At 39.9% G+C, this 27,128-nt stretch overlaps 1 protein-coding gene across 4 annotated transcripts; it reads right to left on the bottom strand.

Annotated features, from left to right (window-relative positions):
* Paip1 (poly(A) binding protein interacting protein 1) lies at positions 1-26,902 on the bottom strand. Of its 4 annotated transcripts, none has more exons than XM_005356833.3 (11): positions 26,034-26,471; positions 25,308-25,474; positions 17,863-18,048; positions 15,127-15,239; positions 10,997-11,108; positions 9,829-9,954; positions 8,538-8,644; positions 7,734-7,851; positions 6,739-6,793; positions 3,393-3,486; positions 1-1,189 (listed from the first exon to the last, which is right to left on the bottom strand). In XM_005356833.3, the coding sequence occupies exons 1-11, from the start codon at positions 26,299-26,301 to the stop codon at positions 1,096-1,098; spliced, it is 1,440 nt and encodes a 479-aa protein (XP_005356890.1). In that variant the 5' UTR covers positions 26,302-26,471; the 3' UTR covers positions 1-1,095. The 4 variants fall into 4 exon arrangements, with proteins under 4 accessions (XP_005356890.1, XP_005356892.1, XP_005356891.1 ...); XM_005356835.3 differs by lacking the exon at positions 26,034-26,471 and adding an exon at positions 26,830-26,902 and having other exon boundaries at positions 2-1,189; XM_005356834.2 differs by having other exon boundaries at positions 2-1,189; positions 26,274-26,469.
* Between the last annotated feature and the right edge of the window lie 226 nt (positions 26,903-27,128).

The raw sequence follows: 27,128 nt of genomic DNA, 5'->3' as shown, positions 1-27,128 counted from the left end.
TTATTTTCAAATTCTAATTTTAATACAGATGAACAAACAAGCAGAAAAGTGAGAAAACTAACTGTATAAGCAGACAGATGTACCAAATGTAAAACAGTGAGTGTTAATATTAACACAACTATTTACATGCATATTTACAAGCAACCCTTTCTTATTTTTTAGTTAGTTGGAAAAAGATTTGACATTAGGTAAAAACATTACTTAAATAGGGCCAAGGTGGTACAGTATAGTAAAAGTATTAGAAAAGTGATATTCACGGCATATCATTTATAAAGCAGATGAAAACCTGAATGACAAACACCTACTCCAGTTCTCTGGTAAAAAGTCAATGCAATCCATGCTGTGAAATAAAAATGAGAACGCCTTATAAAGAAAGCAGAGTAATGCTGTAGGATGGAGGGCGATGAAGTTAGTCAAGTCAAACAGAGAAAATGATTCTTGAATTGGAATAAATCCTCAATGAAGTCTTGGCTCCTTAGCTGGTGTTCTAAGCCCTACCCACCCCTCATTTAAGGACAGTTTAAAAGCCCTTGATATCAAATAGCATCTACATATGTAATAAGTTGTTTATATTCCCCAAGACTTTGGTGCTAAAGATTTTTATGATCATGATTAGTATTTGAAACTAAATTTATAGAGAAATAAATGTTAAACTAAAATAAAATCTGTAATAGTCATACCTAAAAGAGAATGCTACATTTTGGCAGTAATATGTAATTTCAGGCTAAGACTTTTCACCTCAAGAAAAAGTTGAACGATAAGCATCTAATCAGCTAGTAAAATTTTCTTTCAACATTTCATTTATTTCAAAATCGACTTTATTGCAGCCAAAACAGTAGAATTAACTGTACATAATAAAACTATTATATATATATATACACATTTTTAAGTTACAGGGAATAAAGTTTATTTTGGCAGGTAGTGTTAAAACAAAGTTAAAGTTGCATACATTAGTAACATAACTCAACATCCTTAATTTGGTATAAGCCTGACACAGTTTCTTGCTTTCCTGTGTTCTGCTAAATCACCAGACCTAAACTAAAAAAAAAAAAAAACCAAAACAAAACAAAAACCCTGATAGCCTCAGATTTAACTTTACTGTTTTCGCTTACGCTCTGATTCTAAACAAAACTTTTCATAAGCTTCTTCAATCTCTGGGTCCATCTCATCATCAATATCGTCCAAATATCTGCAAAAGAAGCCAAAAATGATCATGTGACTTTATTATTCTTCAAAATGTTGAAATGTCTGGAGATGTTAAGCATACTTTCCTAGACTGAATTCTGTTTTTAGATATGTGCATTTAAAAGTTAATAGAAGGCTCGACATGTATAAGTTCACACCTTCTTAATAAATACTTTAACTAGAACATGATTTCAGAAATGATGTCTGCCTATAATTTTGTATTCCATTCAAAAAGTTTTACCCTTCCAGTAGTTATGTTTAATTAACATTAAACTTATTTCTGTGATTTATTTATTTCTGTTTATTTATTTATTTATTTGTATGTAAGTATCTGTGTCCATATATGTAACATGTGTACTGGTACCCACAGAGGTCAGAAGAGGGCGTTGGTTCCACTCAAGCTAGAGTTGAAGGTGGTTGTGAGCCACCAGATATGGATACTGAAAATCAAACCCCAGTCCTCTAGAAGAGGAGCAAGTGCTCTTTTTTTTCAAGATTTATTTATTTTTATATACACTGATGTATTGCCTGTATGTGTGTCTGTGTGAAGGTGCCCTTGGGTCCTCTGGAGTTGGGAGTTACAGACAGTTGCGAGCTGCCATGTGGCTGCTGGGAATTGAACCTGGGTCCTTTGGAAGAATAGCCAGTGCTCTTAACCCCTGAGGCATCTCTCCAGCCCCCCGTGATGAGTATTTTAAATGTTACCATAGAACATTCATCAGCAACTGATGGAAACAGGCAGAGACACCCAGCAAAGCACTAGGATGAACTACCAAAGTCCAGTTGAAAAGTGGGAAGAGTGAGAATATGAGCAAAGGGGTCAAGACCATGATGGGGACACCAACTAAAACAGTTTACCTGAGCTAATGGGAGCTCACCAACTCCAGCCAGACCGGGAAGGGACAAGTTAGGACCAAACTAGACCCTCTGAATGTAGGTAACAGCTGTACGGCTGGGGCAGACTGCAGGGCCACTGGCAGTGGCACCAGGATTTATCCCTACTTCTTGTACTGACTTTTTGGGAACCCATTCTTTCTGGATGGATACCTTGCTCAGCCTAGATATAGTAGGGAGGGCCTTGGACCTTCCCCAAAGCAATGTGTCTTACCCTCTCCGAGGAATGGATGGGGACTGGGGTTGGGGGGAAGGTGGAGTGGAGGGAATGGAAGGAGGGGAGGGAGTGGGAACTGGGATTACTATATAAAATGAAAAAAGATAGCTTCCTTTTTTAAAAAATAAAAAAAATACAAAAACAAAAAAACAATAACAAAAAACCTTATTTCTGCAAGGTTCTTCTCACAGAGACAGGTCACTTAGCCATGTATCTAAAATCAGACTGTGTAACAGGAAGCTACTTTTGAGATTACGTAATCCAGAAAGCCCTGTCCCTCCGGTTCCAGCATCTGTAAATACACAAGCATTGCAGCATGGCGGTGTACTCCTGCAGTACAGCACTTAGCTGCCTACTGGAAGGCAGGGGACAGGCAACTCTAAAGTCGGCTTTCTGCATCCATCATTCCAAGGAGGGGTCCAGGAATCGAATGCAAGTCATGAGGCTTGTGAAGAAGTATTTCTACCAGCTGAGCTATCTTGCTGGCCCTTGAATGCCATTCTTTTATAATTGTTCTTCTAGTTTAGTTATCTCAAAACTTGGTCACAGAAGCTTCATAAAGAATGAGTAGGGCTGGAGAGATGGCTCAGAGGTTAAGAGCACTGACTGCTCTTCCAGAGGTCCTGAGTTCAATTCCCAGCAACCACATGGTGGCTCACAACCATCTGTAATGAGGTCTGGTGCCCTCTTCTGGCTTGCAGGTATACACACAGACAGAATATTGTAAACACAATAAATAAACAAATATTAAAAAAAAATGAGTAATAAGGGGTTGAGGGGAATGGTTCAGAGTAAAGCAGTTGATGTGGAGCGCACAGTCCTGAGTTTAGCTCAGTACACATGCAAAAAAAGCTGGGTGTGCTGACTAGTGACTGTAATCTCAGATCTGGGGAGGCAGGAAAGGCGTATTCCTATAGGTCAGTCAACCTAAGTGAAATCAGTTACTTCCAGGTTTAGCAAGAGACCCGACTCAAAATCATGTGAACAGTGACTAAAGGAGACACCTGACACCAACCTTTGGCCTCCACATGCACGCACACACATGCACAAGAACACGGATATACAAAGAGTATCAGTAATGAAAAGGAGAACTTACGGGTCACCAGCCCCTGATAAATCTGTTCCATTTTCTTCATAATCTGGAAAAAAGTCCTCTCTTTCAAGTAACTCCTGATACTTCTCTTGGTAATCTACAAGACAATACAGGGAAAAAAACAAGTGAATAATCCTATGAAATGAACAGTTTTGTCTCTATAGTCTCCTAATGACTTTAAGAAGACCATTGTTTAAATAGTAGTAATTACATAATATATTTTCATAAAATTTATATTCTATTCGGCTTGCTTGTTTCCTTGCATGCTCACAAACCTTAAAATATTTATACACACTATCATTTTAAATGTAAATACATTCCACAGTTGAATTACTCAAGACTGAACCCCAGGTCTCCCATATACTATGGCAAATACTCTACAACTGAACTATAACCCCAAAATCTCGTAACTTTTTGTTTGTTTGAGAGGGTTTCTGTAGCTGTCCTGGAACTCTTTAGGTAGACCAGGTGGGTCTTGAGCTCAGGAGAAATTCCAGGCTTCACCTGCCAATTGCTGGGGATAAAGGTGTGTGCTACCACACCAGGCTCTTTATACTTTTTATAGGTTTTGGTTTGTGAGTGAGTGAGTGAGTATGTGTATAAGAGAGAGAAGGGGGGAGGGGTCTGTTTATGTGGCCGGGGCTGCTGTGGAAACTGCCTATGCCAACCAGGCCACCATTGAACTTAGAGATTCTCTGGCCTCTGCCTCCAAACGTTGGGATCAAAGGTGTATACCATCATGCCTGGCTTAATTTTTATCTTGAACCAGGATCTTATTAAGTTGCTCAGGCCTGTGTTGTAAGCCTCCTGATTCTACCTCCAGAGTAGGCAGGATTATAGGTTTCCACCACAACAGGCTAATCTTCATTCCCATTTTGAGGGAATATTTCTGGGTTAGGGCCAAGCTTTTCCAAGACTGTCTTTATAAAACTCTAAATATCAGGCGTTGGTGACATTCCAATTTTGATAGGTTAGAGAAAATTTAAGCATAAAGATTTCTTGCTTAAGTACTTTACGTATGATATTCTTTTAGATGTATCAACGCAGGCCAACAGGAGCTCCACATCATGCATATACAGTACAGCTTGGAGGCTCACGGGGGGGGGGGGGTGTTCAGTCATCAGGGCGCTTGGCATTTAAAACACACAAACATTCAAAAGCAAGGCCCTAGGTCTGTGTAGAACAGGAAGATAGAACTCATGCTCTATATACCTATCTCTCATCCTTCATAAACATCTAAGGGTTGACATCTTAAAAGGATGGACCTGGAAAAGCAAATAAAACACCTCAGTGGCAAACGAAGGTTGATGTTATACGTTTGAGAATGGAATGAGGCCAGGCACTCTGAAGAAACCATTTACCCAGAGTTTTTAACAGCATATTTGACCTCGAATTTCTAATCTCATTAAAAAAAGAAAGCCCATGAGGAAAAACAAAAAGAACCAAAACCCAACCATCCAAGTGTTCGCAAGTTAGCGATATACCTGTGGCTCCAGGCAAAAGCAAATCTAAATCTATTTTGGGTAGAGGTTCCTACAGCCCAAGGGATAAGACTTTTTTAATCATAAATAAATAAATAAATAAATAAATAAATAAATAAATAAATAAATAAATAAATGTTAAAATCACTACCCCATTCATACTGAAACAGATAATGCAAATGGTTTAAGAAAATAAAATGTGTGGAGACAGAGAAAAAGATAAGCTGAGTAAATCATTATCAAAAGAACGCCTGGGAAATGGCCAAATGGATATTCTTTGTGCAATTTTTACTTCTCTGTAATTTTGAAGTAATTTCTAAAAGACAAAAATGAGCTTGCAATAAAAATTTGACACTGAAGTAATTTTCTTTTCTTTTCTTTTTAAAGATTAAGATCTGTCTTACCAGAAACAGCATGATTTACATAAGACTAGTAAAGAATGGGTTACTGGTATATGAAGACAAGTATACGGACAAAGAATCCCAAGATGAATATTATTCAGCATGCCATAGGTAGCTTAATTATAACTAAGAGAGGAAGATTAAGTTAATATCTGCTGCTAAAACATAACAGTGAAAAATACTTAAAAACTATTCTCTATGTAAAAATTAGGTAGATAAATAGGAAAACAGCAGAGTATGATTTTTAGAAGAAAATAAAATGTAATTAAGTAAAAATCAGCACAAACAAGACTGATAAATTAAAGCTCAAAGCATGTATATGAAAATACATTATAAATAAAATGGAAAGATAGTCACATAGCACAAAGGGATAAAACCGTTAAATGACCAAGATCATCTTTTTCTAGACTTTGTAAGGAGTCACAAATCAGTAAGACAAATAACCCCAGCAGAAATATGGGGAAAAGACAACCAAGAGGCAATTTTCAAAGAAAAAAAAAAAAATCAAAGGTTAACACAAAGAAGAAATTCAGTATTACTGTCATGAAAATAACTACATAGAATTTCATATAGTTGGGTGGACAGAAATTATACCTATTAAGTGTTGCCAAGAATAAAAAACAAAAGTCGTCTAAGCTGTGGGTCGGAAAACTAAATGGAACGACCACTGCTGAAAAGCAATTCTGGCAACACTGGCTTAGTGAAGCTGAAGATGCTCACCTTGTAACTTAGTTCTACTTCCTCATCCTACAGACTCTTGGGTCAGAGGCACATGACAGTCAATGTTGTTATTTAGAGGAAAAGACTGGAAAAAAACCCCAATTGTAGCGGGTTGTAGTTTGCACTAAATTGGAAGACTTTCTCTCTTTCAGTCTACAGTTCCACCTGTCACAACTACTGCCATTTTTCTATAAATAACCCTTTACTGCAAGGTACACAGAGACTTGAATTTTAATTTGCTCTGAATCATGGACACTAATGCAGTCTGTAATTCTTAGTAACTGCAATAACTTTAATATAAGCTGTCTTTACCGACTATGTTAATCATCTGAAAAGTTAAGATAAAAACAAATAATAATAAGAAGTACAAAATAAAAATAGCTGTCCTTAACTGAGCGAGGAGATCTCTGACTGGTAAGGTGACAAGACACTAAAACAAATCACCCAGAATAGTCCCAAGTAATCAACTTAAATACAACACATGACAAATTGTAGCCCTACAATCTTATAATATATGAACCCTTCCAGGCAGTGGTGGCACACACCTTTCATTCCAGCACTCTGGAAGCAGAGGCAGGCGGATCTCTGTGAGTTTAGAGGCCAGCCTGGTCTACAAAGGCAGTTCTAGGACAGCTAGAGTTATTAGAAAAACAAAACAACACCCCCCACACCGAAGAAAAAAAATCAAAGAGTCTTTATGTAATTTACTACTTAAAAAATGGGGGAAAAGTGACTGAGACAACATACCTGGGTCAGCAGCAGTGAAAGGAACACCATCAGATGTGTAAAATGTTGGTTCATTCTAGGATAAATCAAAATGATAAAAAGTAGGTGCTCAGTTTGAAATACAGTATGGCTGAGATCAATCACCTGCAGTTAATACTGTACATAAACAAGCAAGCCCAACATCCTAACAGTCCCTCCAATTTACTGGGAATGCACATGGCTTTTAGGTTTCCACCTTTTAGGTTTTGCTCACCTTCTGCGGTTCTAGGTCCTGCTGTCTAGTGTTGATCCATCCCTGGTTGAATTAGCTTTTAGCTTTGTTTTCTTATTATCCTGCCGTTTTTAAGGAGTTTACAAGTTAAGGAGTTTTTAAGGGTTGTGCAGTCCTTTGTAGCTGCTACACATCTGGTGATTTCAGAAGCTACAGGGCATCACTGTCCTGTGTCCTGGTCTTTTTCACATTACTACTACATCCATCTTGACAGTGGATGATCTTGATTTAGTCTCCTTTTCACTAGAGGATCTCTATCTATTTACATGATCTCCTTACTGGCTCCTGTGGCGATAAAAATGTTTAATTGGCACTGGATTATGAGAATAGTTTTATATAACTCAATTTCCAATACTGAATTCACCATGTGGTGGTTTGAACAAGAAGAGCCCCTACAGGCTCATATGTTAGAATACCTGGTCTGCAGTTGGTGAATTGTTTGGGAACGATTAGATGTGGCTTTGCTGGAGGAAGTGTGTCCTGGGGGCAGGATGTGAGGTTTCAAAAAACTCTGATGTCGTTTCCCAGTGTGCTCTGACTTCTGTTTGTGGACGGAGATGTGAGCTCCCAGCTGTTCCTACCTGTGCCTTTGCTCCACCACTGTAAACTCTTAATACTCTGCAATCCCAGGTTTGATTAAATGCTTTCTTTTCTAAGTTGCCTTGGTCATGGTGTTTTATCACAGCTATAGAAAAGTAACTAAGACAAAGCATTAAGTGGGACTTAAAACACAAACATGGCATACCATGAAGTAGTTAGGGTCATTTTCAGGGGTGGCTTCTCTGTATGTTGAAGTTGCATGGACCCTGCCCCAGTTACTTGATCGAAGTTCTACAAGCTTCAAGAGCATCTGTTTTACATCTCTACAGACAAAAATTAGAAATCAAATTAATATGCATCCACCGCCCAAGTGCTGTGAGGCTCTAACATATTTCTGGTGAGGCTCCATTTACAACTTAACAGACACCCAATGCTTTAAACTTCTAGACATTTTCAATTACATAATTCACTGTATTATTTTTACTTTTAAAAAACAAGCTTGAAACTGGGCTTACTGGTACACACCTTTAATTCCAGCACTTGGGAGGCAGAGGCAGGCAGATCTCTATGGGTTTGAGGCCAGCCTGGTCATTAGTGAGTTAAAAGACAGCCAGCCAGAGGTACATTGTGAGACCCTGTCTTGATAAAACAAAAAACAAAAAACTTGAAATCTGATCCACTTAACTCGGACTATATTATGGTCATGAATTACACTGGTCTTTTATATTACTTATGGTAAGGTTCCCTACACAAACACTAGGTCCATGTTTAAAGTCTACATCGTTTTCTTTCTCAATAGACTCATCATATCTTACCACAAAGAAAATTTTAAGTTTTTAAGTATAGCTGAACAAAACTTAGTAGTGACACATCATAGGCAAAATACTAAACTGATCCATAATCTTAATCACTTTAATTTAGTAATAATGACTCAAAATCCTAAAAAGAAGAAAAAAAACAAAAACCAGAAGAAGAAAAGTCTGACATCTACTAGCTTCTTCTTTCCTACCTGCTGCAGTTTGCATCTAGAACAACATTTTCAATTCTCTGAATTATTTCTTCCATATCAGTTTTCCCCTTTTCCTTCCAAGTATCTTCTAAAACCGATCCTGTCAACTAAAAGCACACATGTCAGTAAAATAAGAATGCAATAGAGGAGAGATTTTTAAAAGGTATTAGCAAAAGTTGAAACTTTATGTTTTAAACAAGATGAATTTAATGGTAAGATATTTCCAATTATTCTCCGCTGACTGTCTATTTGGAGACATCTATACCATCTCTGTTTTTGACTAATTAGAAAATAAAGCTATACAGTTTCACATTCATAATTATGTTATAGTTCCTCTATAACTAAGATTAGCTATTAAATTTTAAGGCATGTCCCTTTTTAAAAAATAATCAATGCCTTTAATCCCAGCACCTGGGAGGCAGAGGCAGGCGGATCTGTGAGTTTGAGGTCAGCCTGGTCCAGAGCTAGTTTCAGGATGGCCAGATCTACATTGTGACACCTTCTTAAACCATAGGTACAGGCAGGCGCGCGCGCACGCACGTGCACACACACATAGGATGTTTAAAAAGAAAGAAATTAGAGATATGAACAAGATATGAACAGGGCATTCACAGAAACAAACATGGCCAGTAACCATGAAGGAATGCTTAAATTGACTACTAATCAGGTAACTTCAAATTATTGCGAGGATTTTTATTTCACCATGACAAAAGCAAACCCAAGCTGATCCTACTTTCCCTGAGGATGTAGAGAAAGGTATACTCATTCATTACTAGGAAGAGTACAGAGCTGTAGCTCAGCAAACTTGGGTATTATCTGTCAATATAAAATACCTATGTTCATTGACCCTCTGAATCTGTTCAAAAATTTAATCTTCAAAAGTATCTATAAAGAGATAATGGAAGACTACTAGCAGTACTACAGTAGCCAAATGCACAACAGCCCAGTGTTCATTAAAATAATAGATATTAGCAAAAGACTGAATATAATGGAATACTAAGAAGGTACTCAATACAGAGCTAAATCTCTCCAGATTGATTTGAAACTTTCATCTGGGAGTCAAAAATAAAAAGCTAAAATAGACTAAGAACTTTTTTGTAAGGGCACACAAACGGAAAAAAAAAAAGGGGGAATTTACAAATGGGCTGGGATGAAATATTTCTAATAACCAGAGTTTAATTCCCAGAATCCACATGATGGAAAGAAAACCCCTCAAAGTGTCTTTTAACTTCCAGGTATGCACAAGCACACACAAAATAATGTTAAAAAGGAATTTTAAAGAAAAACCAACCTTTAGCAATTTTACTGCACAAATTAAGTTGTCATCCATAGGATTAGCGAACAGAGCATTCAGCAGTTCCCGGAGACCAACCTGAAGAATATCTGCTCTTGTAACCTGCCCATTTGTTCCTTTGATCTTTAGGAGAAGAAACAGTAGGATACTAAAAGCAGCAATACTCAAATGTGATACAGACATATGAATAGCCTATGAAGCAGTTGCAAAATTCAGTAAAATATAAAAACAAAAGGAACACACTGTAATAACTTCACCAAACTAATTACAATTGTTCTCTATATAAATAAGACCTCTAATAAAACTGTAGATTATAGATAAATTTAATTCTTATTCATCACCCATAAAACATCATAGAAATATAAGTCTACTTCAATAGTGCTGCTTCAGTAAACACACTGTAATTTAAGCCACCATGAAAAAAACCCAGGTATTTCAAGTTGTACTTTATTTTATTATGTGTATGGAGTGGCTGGGCGGTGGCGGCAGCGTTCACCTTTAATCCCAGCACTCGGGAAGCAGAGGCAGATGGATCTATGTGAAGTGGAGGCCAGTCTGGTCTGCAGAGAAAGTTTCAGGATAGCCAAGGCTACACAGAGAAACCCTGTCTCAAAATCAAAGTAAAACAAAACAAAAGAGTGAAAAAGGAATGCACTAAGACTTACAAAAAGGCCATCCTCTATGGCTAATAGCCCAGCACCGAACCTGGCTGTGGGACTCAGGCTTAGGATCCTAGCACATGGGAGGCTAAGGCAGGAGTAACACTATAAGCATGATGCTGGCCTGGTTGACAGGGTTGGCTTCCTGAGCATATAAGGACTTTTAAAAGCTTAGTGATGACTTATGATTTTGTTCTGCTTATGAGCAGAACAAAAGTTATCAATGTTCCATTCAAAAATAATTAGGTATGAAAAGATTTGATTTCACCCTGGTTCCCTTCATTTTAACTTTGACAGGGTCTCACTATGTAGCCCAGGCTACCCTAAAACTCAAGATTCCCTCCAACTGCTGTGATTGCAGGCAGTTATCACCTGGTAGTGGTCATTGAACTAATTTTCTTCTATTTTATTTTTGATGTTGTAAAAATATAACGTGAACAAAAATTCCTTCCTGGAAGCATTTTTACATGTTCAGACCTTGAAGTACTAATAAGAAATGTTCTCACCTCCAGGTTAAGGTATAGTTCTCCCAGAAACAGAACAAACGCATGAAATCGTTTCCGAGTCACTTCATCTCCTTTTGCAGCTTGGTCTTTAACTTCATACTCCGTCCGGCATCTAATAAAGATGTATCTTTTAACCATCTCATACTGCTCTGACTTTTCAACAGTATACCAAGATTCGTCAGTCTAGCAACCAATAGCAACCAAGGCAAGCACAATCACTGTCCTGACCTCAGATGCAGTTCTAAGATACTGCCAGGAATAAGAATAAAACTAGCAGATCAAATTGTAATATTAACAGTATACATTTCACAAGGTTCAGAACATTCTAGAACTAAAACAGGAAGAAGTATATCATGCCTTATCGGTATTTTTGCTACTTTTATCCATCTCTAAAGTGTTCTTTATACTTGTGTATCCAGTTAAGCTGAAGAGGTGGGGAAGAAAAAAAAATTTTTTTTTGAGGTTGACTTTGGGGCCTTGTGTGCACAAGATGAGGCAACAGTGAGCTATATACCCAGCCCCCTTTTCGCATTTTGTAGGTGGGTTTTTGCTGAGTTGTCCAGTCTGGCTTAACCTACTATGCCACTTAGCCAAGCTTTCAACTCATGGCCCTCCTAGGATCTGGACCTGATTTTGCACCAACACACCCAATGAATTCTTTATTCTTATACTTCCCAGCGTATATTATCAGAGATTATACCTCTAACTCATACAGGTAATAAACAGAAATCTGGGAGTTTTATACTCACAGTTCCAAGGCATCTAAACTAATCCTAATTGTCTACCATGGAACCTAGAGAGGAATTATGGTGTTAGCCACTATTACTAAAATGCATGTTTTTAATTTTCTTCTAATTTTTTTTTGAAATGTCTGGGAAAGTAATTTGTTTTATAAAACTGATGTTGACCGTTCTCTTAAAAAGAAAATAAAAGACAAACGAAGGGACTGGAAAGGTCTCTCAGCAGTTAAGAGCTTTTGGAGACCGAATGGTTTCCATACAGCCAGCTTATAATAGTTTCTTTACACAAAGAAATCCTCTCTTGCCCAAACATTTAGTGGGTGGTGTAAAAGGACCACAGACTTATGTTTATTGTTCCCATGTAGCCAACTCCAATTATCACACGTTACCTAATGAGCATCATGTTTTGAGTCAAACACAGCAAGGTGCCTTACCTTCTTAAAGATATTAAAGGAATTCTCAAAGATATATATGGAAAGGGCACCAGTTAAAATAATAAAAGGGCTAACTAATTAATAGCAACTCAGCTATCCAAACCCTTTCCTACCTTCTGTTGTAACTTTAGTTAAGTTTTGATAAAATAGACTTTTTCTTTTATAAATTTCTAAAGACATAAGATAAAAGACACAAAGTATGTGCCCAAGTAAATTCTTATCCTCTATGGATAATTATCCAGATGAAAGATTCTAAGTCCTCCAGAGCTAACTATTTTCAATTATAGAAAGAACCTGTGTTTATTTCACAAAGGTGAAAATAAAGACCAGATTACTACCCCATACCACTACAACTTCATTCTGTCTTTTTCAAAGTACATACATACAAACATGCATATATATCTCTAAGGGTAGAACTGTGCTCTGTTTCCCAGTCATATTACTGATAGTCTTATATTACTGTAGAAGTTCATACAGAAATTTAATAAGGCTGCCTTTCTGGCATCATACTCTGCTTGTAATCCACTTTCTCTGTCCAGACACAACAATTTGTATGTAATTATAGTAAGGATAGTTATATGTAAATTTGCCATTTTTATTTTTCCAAACTGCATTTATCCAGAACCATTTGAAATATTTTCTAAGAATTTATTATTGTATGTGTATGGTGTTTTGCCTGCATGTTCTTTGTAACATGAGCATGCACTACCCAAAGATTACAGAAGAGGGAGCCAGAACTGGAGTTAGAGATGGCTGTGAGTGGCCCTGCGGTGCTGGGAACCGAACCTAGGTCCTCTGGAAGAGCAGCCAGGTACTCAACCTCTGAGCCATCTCTCCAGCCCCACTAGACATTTTCTTACTCGTTCCTAGAGATCTCTTTCACGAACGCATAAAAGAGCTCATTGTTATGTATACAATTTCCAATTTTTACTTCATATAAAGTTGACTACTCCCAAATGTAATTTATATCTAACTAAATTTTCTCATCTAAGCTTATGGCCTATGGGTACAATATCTTGCTCAAAACAGCTTTGACAATCCAAGATATATTTACTTGTTAAATACTTTCCTGTTTGTCTCCCTTTAGTCTGATGTGCTTGGCATTTAATTTACTATAGGACAGGAACTCTTCTCTCCTTTTTCTTTTCTCTGAATGGCTATCCACTTGAGCTGCTAGCACAATCCATTTGGAGAACCACCTTTAAGGCCTAACTTTTAAATTTTTTTTTTCAAATTTAAACATAATTACATACTTTTATCCCTTCTCTCCACCCAAATACATGGTCTCTAGTCTCTTAATTTTTAATTGTTGTTGTGTGTGTATATGTGTGTCTGCGTGCGCGCGTGCACACCCTGCTCAGTCCATATAATGTTACTTGTATGCATATGATTTCAGGGCTGACCACTTGGTATTGGATAACCAATGGCCTCTTTCCTTGGTGTGCTGGACAGTTTTATGTCAACTTGATACAAGCTAGAATTATCTGAAAGGAAGGAACCTCAATTGAGAAAATGGCTCCATAAGAACCAGCTATAGGGCATTTTTTTTTTTTTTGGTTTTTCGAGACAGGGTTTCTCTGTGGCTTTGGAGCCTGTCTATAGGGCATTTTCTTAACTACTGAATGATGTGGGAAGGTCCAGCCTATTGTGGGTGGTACCATCCCTAGGTCAGTGGTCCCGGGTTCTATAAGAAGGCTGAGCAAGCCATAGGAGCAAGACAGTAAGTAGCATGCCTCCATGGCCTCTGCATCAGCTCCTGCTAATGGAGCTGGAGAGGTTCCTGCCCTGCTTGAGTTCCCATCCTGAATTCCTTAAGTAATAAACCATGATGTGGAAGCATAAACCAAACCAATCCTCTCCTCCCCAAGCAGCTTTGGTCACGGTGTTTCATCACAGCAACAGTAACCCTAGGACAACAGAGAAGACTTTCCCCTACGCTCAGCATTCCTTAGTTGCCTGCAGTTCTTTGTCTATGGTTGGGAACCTGTGAGGTTTCCTTTTCCATGTTAGCTGGGTTCTATCTTTAGAATTCTTACTCAAATATTTTGTAATCACTAATTTTTTGGTGTGTCTGCGCACACATGCAGGCACGTACGGTGGAAACTGAACTCAGAGGTTTGCACTCTAGTCCCAAACTACACCTCAGACCCTCTACTACAAGTATGTTTAAAGAATTAATGGACAAATGATAATAAACTTATTAAACATGAAAATAATCTTATTGCTAAAGACCACTCAAATGATTAGATTAAAAAAAAGTTTTGGTTTTTTGAGGGAGAGTCTCACTCTGTAGTCTGGGCTGGAGTGGAATTTAGTATGTATCCCAGGCTAGCCTTGAACGTGAAGCAATCCTGTCTTCGGTGAGCTACCACACTCACTTTAAGAAAATTAAAGTTTTCCCTAATAATTCATGAATCAATGCCAACTATTAAATATGTAATATAACGACAATGCTTGTGTAATCTAAACAGTAATTCTAACTATAAAAAGGTGTAGAGCAAGAAGATTCTACAAGAACTATCTAGATAATTAAAATTTTAGAGCTCTTAACATAGCTATTATATAGTAACTAGACTATATAATAACAAGAACAAGTGACAGATGGAACATGATGAAGAATCAGATTTAAAGCTCAAGTTTAAGAATGCAGTGTGATGCAGGTGGTAGTTCAAATCAGTCAAGAAAAATGAATTACTCATTTTTATCAAATTTAAATTCTCAAACTAAAACTACCAAAGTACTTAAAAACACATCACTAGTCATTTTGATGATTCTGGGAAAGGCATTTCTAAATCCCAAACCAAAGGCAAAGGAAAAACTGACATTTGACTCTAAGGTTTAAATAGTTTGGAAATCAGACTGGTCTGCCTATATTCCCCTACAACCTATATTGTAAGGTGTTTAGAAAACATCAATGGTCAAATTCTATTATCTGTAATTTTATATTCACACTGACCTTTGAAGTAGCAATTGGCGGAAGTTGCCACTCTGTGGGCTAATTGTCAGATGATGGGACAGGTAATTACACAGGCGAGCTCCCATGTAAGAGAAATTTGGGATAGACGTGGCCTTTTAAAAAGAAAAGTTTTGTATGACACAAATACATTATTATCAATGCAAATACTTAGCAATATCTTAAGGAGGAACACCATTTGGCTACTAAAATGAACTATATAGTATATGTGAAAAGGTTTTTGTTAGGCCTAAGAAAGTGAATCCTCCCACCTATCCTTATACTAAGAACCACAGTACATAGAAAACTATAAGGGGACTTCTATCCCTCATTCACCTGAGGTTACCAGAAACAATTAGAAAATGTCTCTTGATGTTAAAACCCAGTTTTGCAGAAAATACAGACGTATACACGACTGCTTAGTAACAATTATGAATGATGAGGGTAGCTACAAAACTACGGATCAATGTTGTTTCTCAGGAAAAGACAGCACACACTTTGAGATCTAGCAGTCCACAACAAGACACCCAAATATTCTGCTTTGTGACCTTGGCCACTACTGAAACCTTCCTAGCTTAAGTTTGACACACAAAAAGGCGACTAACAGTACTTGGCTTGAACATCCCAAAACACATGGAATAAAAAGGAAATCAAAACAACTACTTAAAAATAGAAAATAAAAAGTAAAACTAAGTGAGAAAATGCTACATCTTGAATTCGTAGCAGAAGCAGCACTTAGACTTCAACTGCAGATTTTAGAGAACAGGAGGACGCAGTTTACCACCTTGTGATAGACAGAAAAACACGTGAGAGGGCTTCAGAAGCCTGACCAAGGTCACAGAGATAACCAATAAATCACAGATTCTAGCCCCTTCTGTATCACTTCACTAGAGGAGAATGAGTTAAGTGCTCTGCTCAGATGTGTATAGTGTGGACAGAGGAGTAACACTTTCAACCACTGAGCTAGAGCAACCGTTGTAGAATCTTAGCATTATCAGAAACATAACGCTTTATAATTAGACCTTTCTATTTCTAGGTTTTTTCTTCTTTTTGTTTTTTTTTTTGCTTACATTTGATTCACTTCAAAAACAAAACAAAACAAACAAACATGATTTCTCCTTATACTATAAATGCTTAACAAAAGAAAGCGAAACTTTGCTTTTCCCGCTATTGGCTGAAGGGTTTTTAGCCTCTGTAACTGTTTGTCAGTTAGTTTAAACACAATTGCCTACTTGTTTCCCCTCACTGGAAAATGAGATTTTAGCTACCACTTGCTTTAAGCAACCCTACTCTTATCTCCCATTCTCTCCACCTACAATATTTTTTACAATATGATTTTTTTTCTTTTTTCAGACAGGATATATTCTTCTTTCACTGAACTTTCCATGAGAATGCCCCACACCCAAAGTAGAGAGGGATAGCGTTCATGTGAGGCAACAGCTCAAAGTCCACTGGGAATGCACAACTTACCATCTCAAGTGTAAACTTGTAGATCCATCAGCAACATTAGTCAAGAAAACTCATTCCTTTCTAGACTATCTGCTTTTTCTCTTTGGTCTTATGTGGCAGAATTAACTTATACACTTAATTAAAGCAGCCTTACTAATCTTGATAGCTAAGGATGACATACCTCTTGGAAGCTGGAGTAATGCCTGTGGGTTTTATCTTTGTAATGTATGTTCTTCTCTATGTGTTAGTAACTCTTTGGGTATGGTAAAAAAGGAACCTTTTCAAACTTAAAACTGTACTGAAAACCATTTTAAAAACTAAAGTTTTTGGGGAAAAAAGACAACATTCTAATACCCTTTATAATGGTATTAACATGCCACTGCCCAATATGTGACAACAAAAGCTGAATGTTAAATGACACAGAAATAACTGGCTTTTTTTTTTCTTTCAGACTTTTGGAATGTTACCTGATAAGGTTATTACACAAGTCTTTTTTTTTTTTTTTTAAACTGGTTAAGTATTTTAAGAACTTAAGATACACATCTTTAAAACCTAAGAGTGGGCACAGTCAAATCCTACAGCCTTGGAGGGCTGAGACAGAATTACCTTTAGTTCAAGGCCAGTCTAGGATAGTGAGACCCAGGCCAGCCTGAAATACAGAGTGAGACCATCTCAAAAGCACATGAACAAACAAATGAAGACAAGAAATGTTGAAACTTAATACTGGACTATTTTGCAGCCTGGCTTATTTGTGTCTATCTATCTCAGTGCTAGGGCCCTGCACTTGCCTGGCTAACACTCTGCCACTGAACTCGGTCCTCAACACCACCTCATTTGTGAGGCAAGAAATTTCTCTCACATTTTTTCTCACCTTCTCCAAGAATCCTAGAGAATTAAACACACGGAGAAAAAAAAAAAAACCCACAACTGTTTTGTGTATGTTAGCTTTAGGTGCAAAAAAATAGGGGTATGTGTGATTCTTTTGTAGATTTCCTTGTCTGAGCCTAGACCTCTTCTGTACTGCTGCTTGTGCACAGAGCCCTGGCTAAGCCATAAATGCTGCTTCTACAGAGCTGGGCTGTGCAGGTCAACTGACAGTGTGGCCTGGCTCTAGCCTTGGATCTCTAACTACAGGAATTTTACCCCCGACATACTTCAAACGCTCCTCTTATCCACAAAGCATTAACAAGTACGAACAAAACGAACAGGGACCTGGCCTTCTTCAAATAACAGTCACCGTCTATGGGCTCTGGGAAACTACCAGTCATCTCCTGCTACGAGCCTACCTACCTGCTGGTAGATGAGTTCCACAAGTTCTTGCAAAGCATCGTCTGTTGTGACCCATCCATTCAGGGTTTCTGCAAACTGTTCAATTTCTGTTTCAAAACTGCCAGGCTGCTCTGTAAGATGATTCAGAAAATCCTGAACATATTCTGATAGAGTGGGATAATCCTCACAACCATCCTCATAGGATTCCTACAGTTCAAAATTAAAACAAAACAAACGAAAATGGAATAAAACAATTTAATTTGTATAACTAGCAAAGCAAGCGTGCAGTGCTTTAAGCTGAGGTGTTTCTAGCAATGATTTTTTTCAAGGGATCTCACATAACTTTAAAGACCAAAATTGAAGAGCACTCAGCTAGCTATTCCTTTTCCTTGCCTAACACGTTTTAACAGAAGGAGCTCCATTAAGACAAAGAATTGTCTTTTCAATCCTAGCAGACTTATATTATGGCAAGGAAATAAAGTTTCACTATAATAAACAATATAAGAAGAATCTAGTTACAGATGAAATAAGACCTACTTACTAATTTTGCATTAAAACTGTAAGGAAAGGGGACTGGACAGATGGCTCAGCATTTAAGAGCAGTAAGTTGCTGTTCCAGAGAACCCAGATTCAAATTCCCAGCACCCACATGTCTGTAATTCCAGTTTCAGGGCTTGACATCTCACACAGATACACATGTTGGCAAAACACCAGTGAACATAAAATAAAAATAAATTAAAAAACAAAAACATAACACTATAGGGAAAGGATGGACCAAATATAGAAACCAGAATTGCCAGCCTGGGAACTATATTATACTACTCAGTATATCTTTGTAGATGTTTGACAACATCTATACTGAAAAGAAAGAAAGAAAAAAAACTAGTGTGCTTTGTCATCTATTTGCCAATACCCAAGGACAGGGAAACATACTTAACTGCTTAAATACAAAATTACATCATAATCAAGATGGTGGGAGACTTTCTGGCTGCTTTTTAGGTTTCTAACCAATATGGATAGTAATAATAATCTCAAGATTCTTCTTGTTCTCATCACATGGAATACTACCCAAAGCATGCTAAAGTTTATCTGTTATGTTCAAATACATACACTGCTTGATAAGATTTATCGTTCTCCAAATAAACCCAAATTACAAATCATATGAAAAAATAATGAGCAAAATAGAGAAGCAGCTTATGAAGGACTTTAAGTTCTAGAGTCAGTGAGTACAAAAAAATACCATACAAGGGAGATGTTCTTTCTGGTAAGACTGTGTCTGACATCCTTTCAAGGCACATGCCCGTAGCTCCAGCCCTGGACACCGAGGTAGATGGGACCAGCAGTCCATGCCGGGAGCCTGCGTGCCAACTGTATGGGTGCTGAAAGGACGTGACACAGAAACTGCCACGAATAAAGCAGACCAAGTTCTCTCCTCAAATCTCACGATGCAAGGTACATTCAAATGCTGAGATAACTAGGGTCTTGAGAGTTCATATATCTGGGGGTGGGTGGATAAGAGCACTGTTGCTCTTGCAGAGGATGTGGGTTTAGTTCCCAGCATTCACATGGTGGCTCACAGCCACCTGTTAACTCCTGTTCTAGGGGATCCAATGCCTTCTTCTGACCTGTGCAGGAGCAGGCATATACACAATCCACACACATTACTGATAGGCAAAACATCCATACACATAAAACAGAACAAATGAATCTAAAAAAAAAATTAAAGTAGGAGTTAACATCTGACCTAACGGAAAGTGCATTACAAACAAAATTCCTCCCAAACCCTCAAAAACTATGGGAGATACCCTATGCAGTAGGTAGATGCAGTATGTTGGCTCCAAAGAGGGAGGGACTTGACTTAATACCTTTGAGGAAAAAACGTCAATAGCTAAAACAAAACTGAGGAAGGCTGAAGGCTGTTAAGAGTCCATGAGAGAGGTAGATCGTGTATGATGAGGCACACTAAGGAGGCTAATTCTAAAAGCAGTGGTGGGGAAAAGGAGTTTATATAAAGAAGGACTGCATTAGAACTAGAATAATTTGTGTACAGTCACAAAGCTGATGAAAAATTGTACCTTTATATTATACTACCCTCAAAATAACTAAGACTCAGAACACAAGTATGACATAATATAAGTATGTTCATTGCCAAGAAACCTAACAATCTATAACCAAGAAATAGGTTAAATTTATTACTGTACATTCATATAATCAGCCTTAATATAGCCACTTAAGAAAACAAGACAGAATTTATGCATCTCTAATATAATTGCATCTCTAATATAATATGTATATATATTCCATCCTTCAGAAATAGCCCCCCCAAAAAATAAATAAAAATAAAAGAAAAAAGAAATAGCCCCAAGATAATTTGTTAAATAAAAAGAGCATACATAATACCCCCCCCCTTTAAAGAAAGGAACTTATTTGTATAGACCTAACATTTCTGCAAAGCCAAACAACTGACAACACATCTGGAGTGAAAAAATATTATTACAAGCACTGCTACTTTATTAGAAAGTTGTGAAAGCAATTAAGCATTAAAAACATATACATTATTAATATACTTAACCACCTATCTGTGTGAATTTCAGAATTAAAAAGGTTTTGGTATACATAGTTTTCTAGACTTAAAGAATCGTAACATTAATATAATGACAAAGAGAAGTCTGAAGCCACTAATTTTCTATCAACTCTCATTCACTGTGACAAAAACAGTTCAGAATGTCCAATGTCAGCTTTATATACTGTCAATAGACCCCTCAAAATAGGATTCAAGTCTGGTGAGTAAAAGCAGAGTTGCAATGAGGAGCTGGAGAGACACTCAGCAGTTAAGAGAACTGGCTGCTCTTCTGCAGGAGCCAGGTTCAATTCCCAGCACCCACATAGCAGCTCCCAACTGCCTGTAACTCTAGTTCCAGGAGACTGACACCTTTATACAGACACACACACAAGCAAAACACCAGTGCCCATTAAAACAAATTTAAGTCATTAAAGAAAATTCAGATGTGCTCTGTAGAGAGCAGGGGAGAGCCCTCAGGCTCATCACCTTAACAGTGCTCTCAGAGACAGGCAGCACACCATGCCTGATCAAAGTCTGTATCACTTGTATCGGCTTTTTTTTCAAATAATTTATCTGTCTTCAATTTGAAGACAACTGACTTAGGCTTGCTGGACTGAAACATGAAAAGGATGGAAATGTCAACACACTAAGTTTCTGCCATAACCTTGTTAGAAAAAAGATCTAGAAAAGATAATTGTTTTATACCTGAGGATAAATGTGAGAATCCTCATCAAGAAGTAACAGGAAAGTGATTCAGATATCAGATTCTGGGAGCAGGCAGGATTCACAAAAAAGGTAATAAAATGGAAAAACAGAACCCTAGGTACTATGACCTGAGGGGAAGAAGGATGCTAGAGAAACACCCATCAGAAATGGAAGGAGAGCTAAGCGAGGAGAACGGATGCCCAGGTCAAGTGCATAGCTAAAATCTAGAAGAGAACGATGGCTGCAGTCTCGGAAGTAAAGGAGATTATACACAAGGAAAGCTTAACAAGATTAGCAATATTAAATATGTAGTTCTAATGAAATCACACAAGAGATCTTTTTTAAAGACTACAAAAGGTAACTTTGACATCTACCACACTGGAACTTTTAAACTAAACAGATTTTCATGTATTGTTCAGGGCCTAAGAGAAAGAAATTTTAAGAACACTACATATTTAAAAATCAGATCTTTGACAATCATAAAAATTGTATCAACTTATCTAGCGGGAAATCACACTGCAGATTTGCATTCCATACTGAAAACAGATAAAAAAAGGCAGCAGTAACTCGAAGATGCTTTTAGGAAAAAAGCTTTTTGGGTGGTGATGGGATGGTGACACAGAAACATTTCTGCCTCTTAATGAATGCTTTAGGAGTTCCTTTTTTATTAGTAAGTAAACTTAATAATAGCCATATTAGTCTGAGAAGCAACCAGGAACAGATGGATACAGAAACCTGCTGAGACCCAGCAAGAAAAGCGGAAATTCTAGCAGCTGCATTAGTGAACCTGTGTGTGGAAGCCAGAGGACAGCTTTTGGGAATTGGTTCTCTCCATCATGTGGGTCCCCCAGGGACTGAACTTAAGGTCATCTGCCTAGCAGTAAGTGCCTTTACCTTGCTGGGCCATCTTACTGACCCAGTAATGTATACAAGAGCAGGCTCAAAGATTTCCAGAAACAGAAGGCTGACTACTAGAAAAGGCCCTGTAAAGAGAGTTTTCTCCACTGTGTCCTACAAGACCAGTGCCCCACCCACCACTGCATACAGAACCTATTTGTGGAGGGACTGGTTCTAGCTAATTCTGCATCATGGCTCCTATCAGGAAAAGTTTTCCTCACACGAGTTTATCTGAAGAGTTGGGATAAAGGAGGACGCTCCTGTTCTGTACTAAATGGACCGAAAAACATTTAACTTGGACTTTGAATAAACTTTAGTGTTAAGTAAAGGTGACAAAATACTAGGACAAGGTAGCAAGCCCAAGTATCCACAAAATCCAGGAGAATTACCACTTAGGAAGTCAGCCAGGGAAGAAATTTAATTATGCTGCCAATTTGCTTCAACCAATTTCAGTCCATTATGGCTATTTCTCATGATTTGAACAGAAACCAGTCAATATAAACTTCCCAATATTCTACTTAATTAAATGCTGGCAACTAACTAAAATATTCTAGTTCATTTGTTTTGGTACAATGAACAGAGAAGTTGATGTACTAATAGATACCAAAGAATTCCTACCAAAAAAAAACCCACCAAGACTGATTCAAAGTAAGTGCTGGTGGTGAGGTAAAGAACATGGCTCGGTGGTTAAGAGCGTGTATCATGGGGTTAGAGGAATGGATCAGTGTTTAAGAGTATTGCCTAGTCTTCCAGAGGACCCAGGTTCGAATCCCAACATCTACATGACAGGTCACAGTTTTCTGTAACTCCAGTTTCAGGATCCAACAACTTCACACAGACACACATGCAGGCCAAACACCAATGCACATAATAAAAACAAATCATTCAAAAAAGAAAGAAGGAAAAAAAAAGCATGTACCAGCCCTATAGAGAAGACCTTGTTCCTTTCCTAGCATCCACACGGGCCACTCACAACCATCTTGTGAATCCAGCTCCAAAGAGAGATCTGGCCTCTCTGGCCTGTTCAGACAAATGCACTCACCTGCACACACCCACAGACACATTTGCTCATAAAGGGTCATTTGACTTGTATTCAGGACTTTGAAAGAAAACAACAACAATACCTATTTCTCCTATCATAAAATAGTCCACGTCAACAGGAAAGAAAACAGACAAATAGGCAACTGTTTTTGGGTGCTAAAGAGTAAACCTTTTTTTCTTAATTTTTCCTTTCGAGATTTATTTTTATGTAATTAATGATTTTTACCTGCATGTATAGACATACATGTCTATGTGAGGGCACCATATCCCCTGGAATTGGAGTTACAGACAGTTGTGAGCTACCACGTGGGTGCTGGGAATTGAACTCGGGTCCTCTAGAAGAGCAGCCAGTGTTAAGCTCCAACCTATCTCCCTAGCGCCCAAAGTAAAACATTCTTAAGAGTTGAATTATTCAACCACTCACAGAGCTTCCATGGTTCCTTTCCTCTCTGAGCCAAATACAATTTTTGGGGGAGCGACTCTTTAATTTTTACTTTTCATGACAAATGTCTTTTTTCACCAAATCAACTGCTTTTCTTGTCATACTTATACTTCCTCTTGTCTAGTCCCAAAGCATTTTTCTAAAGGGTGCACAGAGTTTCTAGTTCCACCAAGTGCAGATTCTCTACGTGTCAAAAAGGAAAGAGAACCAAATACAGATTACAGAAACTATGAAAAACAGAAAGTAAAACTAATCAGGATGGCTAAAGAGAAAACACCGAGTGCTGACAAAGAAGGACAGCAAGTAGCAATCAAACACTGAAGAACGTAGAGTGGAATGATCTTGTTAGAGAAGACAGCTGTTTCTACTAAGGTTGCTCCCGAAATTCTACTTTTACATACCAAGCAGAAATAAAGGCATATATCAATCAGGACATGGGCAGAGACAATGATCTCATTCACAATAGCCCCAAAGTAGAAGCTATCCATTGATCAGTGGACAAATGGAACCTTGATACAGTCCAGTGATGTGAATAAGTTACCTCAAACTATGTTCCAACAGAAATTTAAATGTAGAGTTAGAGCAGCAACCTAGTCTACAGATCTCCATTTACGTAAGCTTTGAAAAATGGTTTGTAACATGCCAGCACAGGAGAGGCTGTGAGGCAGGAGGGTATCCAGTTCAAAGATGATTAGGGATATGTATCAAAATTATCTAAGACCAAACCAAACCAAGCAACCCCCTACCGGCTACCCCTGGACAAGAGGATAATTCTAAGGGGATAACTGAGGCTTAGAGGGTGCTGACACTTTCCCTCTTTGGCTGTGATGCCAGCTCTAGCTGACTGTGTGTCAACTTTGAGCTGAGTTCCTACTGTGTTGTCATTTAATAGACTGAGAGTGAGGCCTCATGCTAAGGTATACCAGTCATCTTTTCAATTCATCACTGTTATTCACTCCCCTTTTTTGAAGTTAATCTCTATTCACTGACTCATCTAGGTTTAACAAGGACAAGTGAATTTCTTCCTATAGTCCAACCATGCTTTGGGAGTCCTACTACTAAGAAAACTAAGACCAGATAAAATTTGCTACATTACTGACAAAAATAAAAGCGTGAAAAGTTCTTTATGACTACATATACTTATGTAAACACTTTACCAAAATTGCTTACATACGAAGCATGGTAAAGTATGCCTCTAATTCCAGATTTGGGAGGCTGAGGCAGGAGGGCTGCCTTGCTTGACTCAAAACAAAAAAATAAAGACAACAAAAACTTTCACAATATTTCTGCATACAGCCAGCACCAGAAATATTATCTTACACAATCAATGAACATCTTCTAGAAATAAAGAGCCCAGATACGCATTTCTCAACATTCATGAACTACCTATTTGAAGCAAAAAGTTATTTACTCCATAGGCACCAGGAATATTCTGCAATCTGGCTAAAATCAAACTAAAGGAAGCTCTCCTGGCCACTCACACTGTACAGGTTGTCCATAGGTTCAGAAGGAGATTTTACTTTTACAAATTGAAGATATCCTTGAAATTAGGCTTTTTATACCAGGCTTGTGATTTTACATTTACTTTCTAAGTACTAGGTACACAACAGGGAAACAAGCAGACGAGAATCCCTAGTCTCACAAGCTTACATTCAATACCATGAATATAACTACAAATTATATTCCGGAACCACGGCTTCGCTGAATAAGGTATTTCTGTGTGTAGTACAAAAAGCAGCCAGCATACTCTAGCGAAAGACTAACCACATTATTCTAATAGTATCAACACGGAGTAGTAGGAGAAATGAATGTACTCACTGTATAATTAGAATAACCTGATGGGTAAAATTCGGGGGCGTTCGCAGACAGCTTAGACATTAGTACAGGAGCCACAACCACCTGGGGCTTAGCCATTGCTGACTCCGAGTTCTGCTGTGGGATTTTATCCTGTGAACTAGGTGGAGCTCTCTGGGGCCTCGTTTGGTCTGAGAAAGAAAAAAAAAAGCAGTGCTAGATGTATTCATTCCTTTGTATATAACAACTTACTACATACTGAGAAACCGTCTGAGAACTTCCGGATTTGGGGAGTTAAACACAGAATGTAAGATGGTTAAGAGTCCTACAAAGAGCTTGCAAAAGGGAACAATAGCCCTGCTTTGGCTCGCCAGTGCATATACCTGCCTCCGAAACGAACGTTCGAGAGCCTTTCCCACCCTTCCCTCTCTCTTAAGGAGTTGGGCTAAGAAGTGGCTGCTCGCCCGGGCCCGGGTTCACCAGGGACAGGTAGGTGACTTCCACTTCCTCCCGGGACGCCAGACCTCTCACCGGACCCGGGCCCCGGCCCCTCCCCCAGCCGGAGCGCACAAAGGATGGCAACCAGCACCTCCTTCCAAACCCAGTTCCTACCCCGTGCCGAGCGGGGGCCCCTCTCCCGGGGAATGCTTTCGGGGAACGGGGGGGCGGATTCGGCGCGCGGCCCTTGGCGCGGGGGGTGGGGGCGAGGCTGGCCCAGGAGCACCGGGGCCCCCTCGAGCTGCTCCGTACCTGGGAGCGCCCCAGGCCGGGGAGGCCGCGCGGAGCCGGCGGGGGCCTCGCTCTGGGCCCCTGGCGGCGGGGCGGTCCTGGGCTGGCGCAGCGGCGGCGGCTGCAGGAAGCCCGGGGCTCTGGGCTGCGGCGGCGGCTGATGCCGCGACCGCTCCGCAGGCCCCGCTCCGTTCGGGAACCCGCCGCCCTCAGGCCCGCCCCCTCCGCGGCCCAGGCCCCGGCTCCGCTCCCGACCAGCACCTGGAGCCCGATCGAAACTGTCCGACATGCTCCTGCTCTCCCACGGGGGCCGCCGCCGCCGCTCCGAACAGGACGCGCGGGAGGCGCCGCGGGCCGCCCTGTCACCGCCGCGCCTCACTCAGGCCTCATGAGGAGGACCGGCGGGCCCTGCTCGCTCCTCCGCGCTCCGGGCCCCAGCCGACGCGCCGCAGCCCAGCGCCCGTCTCCCCGGCTCCCTACGGCTGGGCTGGCGGACGCTCTCGTTTAAGCCTCCGCTTCCCCCGCCCTCCCGCCCGCCCTCCCGCGACGCAGTGGGGCCGAGGCGGGTCACAGCGGCCCCCCGCGGCCCGGAGGCCCCCGGCGCTGCTGATCTCCCGCCGGCTGGCGATGGCCGCTCGCGTTCGCCGGTGGCGGGAATGGCGGGGATGGCGGGCATGGCGGGGATGGCGGGGATGGCGGGCGGCCTCGGCTCCACCCGGGTCGCTTGGAAGAGCCGGGGCTCCGGGCCAGTGGGCGGCGGCTCCGCGGACGGCCGCGTTCGGCTCTCGGGCTGAGGGAAAAGTGGGGGGACGCTTACCCGGCGCCTCCGACCTCCTCGCTAGTTCTCTGGAGGAAAAGTGCGCGACTGACGGTTGGTGGCAGGAAAATAATCCGGGGGGAGGGGGCGTGGGCGCAGCGCCAGGGTTCGCCGACGCGCACCTCGGTGGGCGCGCAGGTGTGCTCCGAGATAGCGCTCCGGCCGAACCCCGAGGCCTGGCGGCGAAGGGGGCCCGGGCTGCAGCCCTGCCGCCTGCACCGTTAGCTGCGGGGGTGGGGAGTGCAAACAAACCAAACCCAGCCTGCCTTCCACTTCCCACCGAGTATCGTCACGCTAGG

Source organism: Microtus ochrogaster, chromosome 19 (genome assembly GCF_000317375.1).
Source record: "Microtus ochrogaster isolate Prairie Vole_2 chromosome 19, MicOch1.0, whole genome shotgun sequence".
In the NCBI taxonomy this organism is placed as follows: Eukaryota; Metazoa; Chordata; class Mammalia; order Rodentia; family Cricetidae; genus Microtus; species Microtus ochrogaster.
This window is presented reverse-complemented; position numbering and strand designations above follow the sequence as displayed.

Bases quoted from the DNA above. Each gene is read 5' to 3' on its own strand.
- Paip1 (XM_005356833.3), bottom strand. From the start codon at position 26,301: ATGTCGGACAGTTTCGATCGGGCTCCAGGTGCTGGTCGGGAGCGGAGC. The intron at 11,109-15,126 runs GTCAGTGTGAAT...CATCTTTATTAG, and splicing joins CGCCAATTGCTACTTCAAAG to ATGCCGGACGGAGTATGAAG. The intron at 1,190-3,392 runs GTAAGTTCTCCT...CTTCTTTTGCAG, and splicing joins TTATCAGGGGCTGGTGACCC to ATATTTGGACGATATTGATG.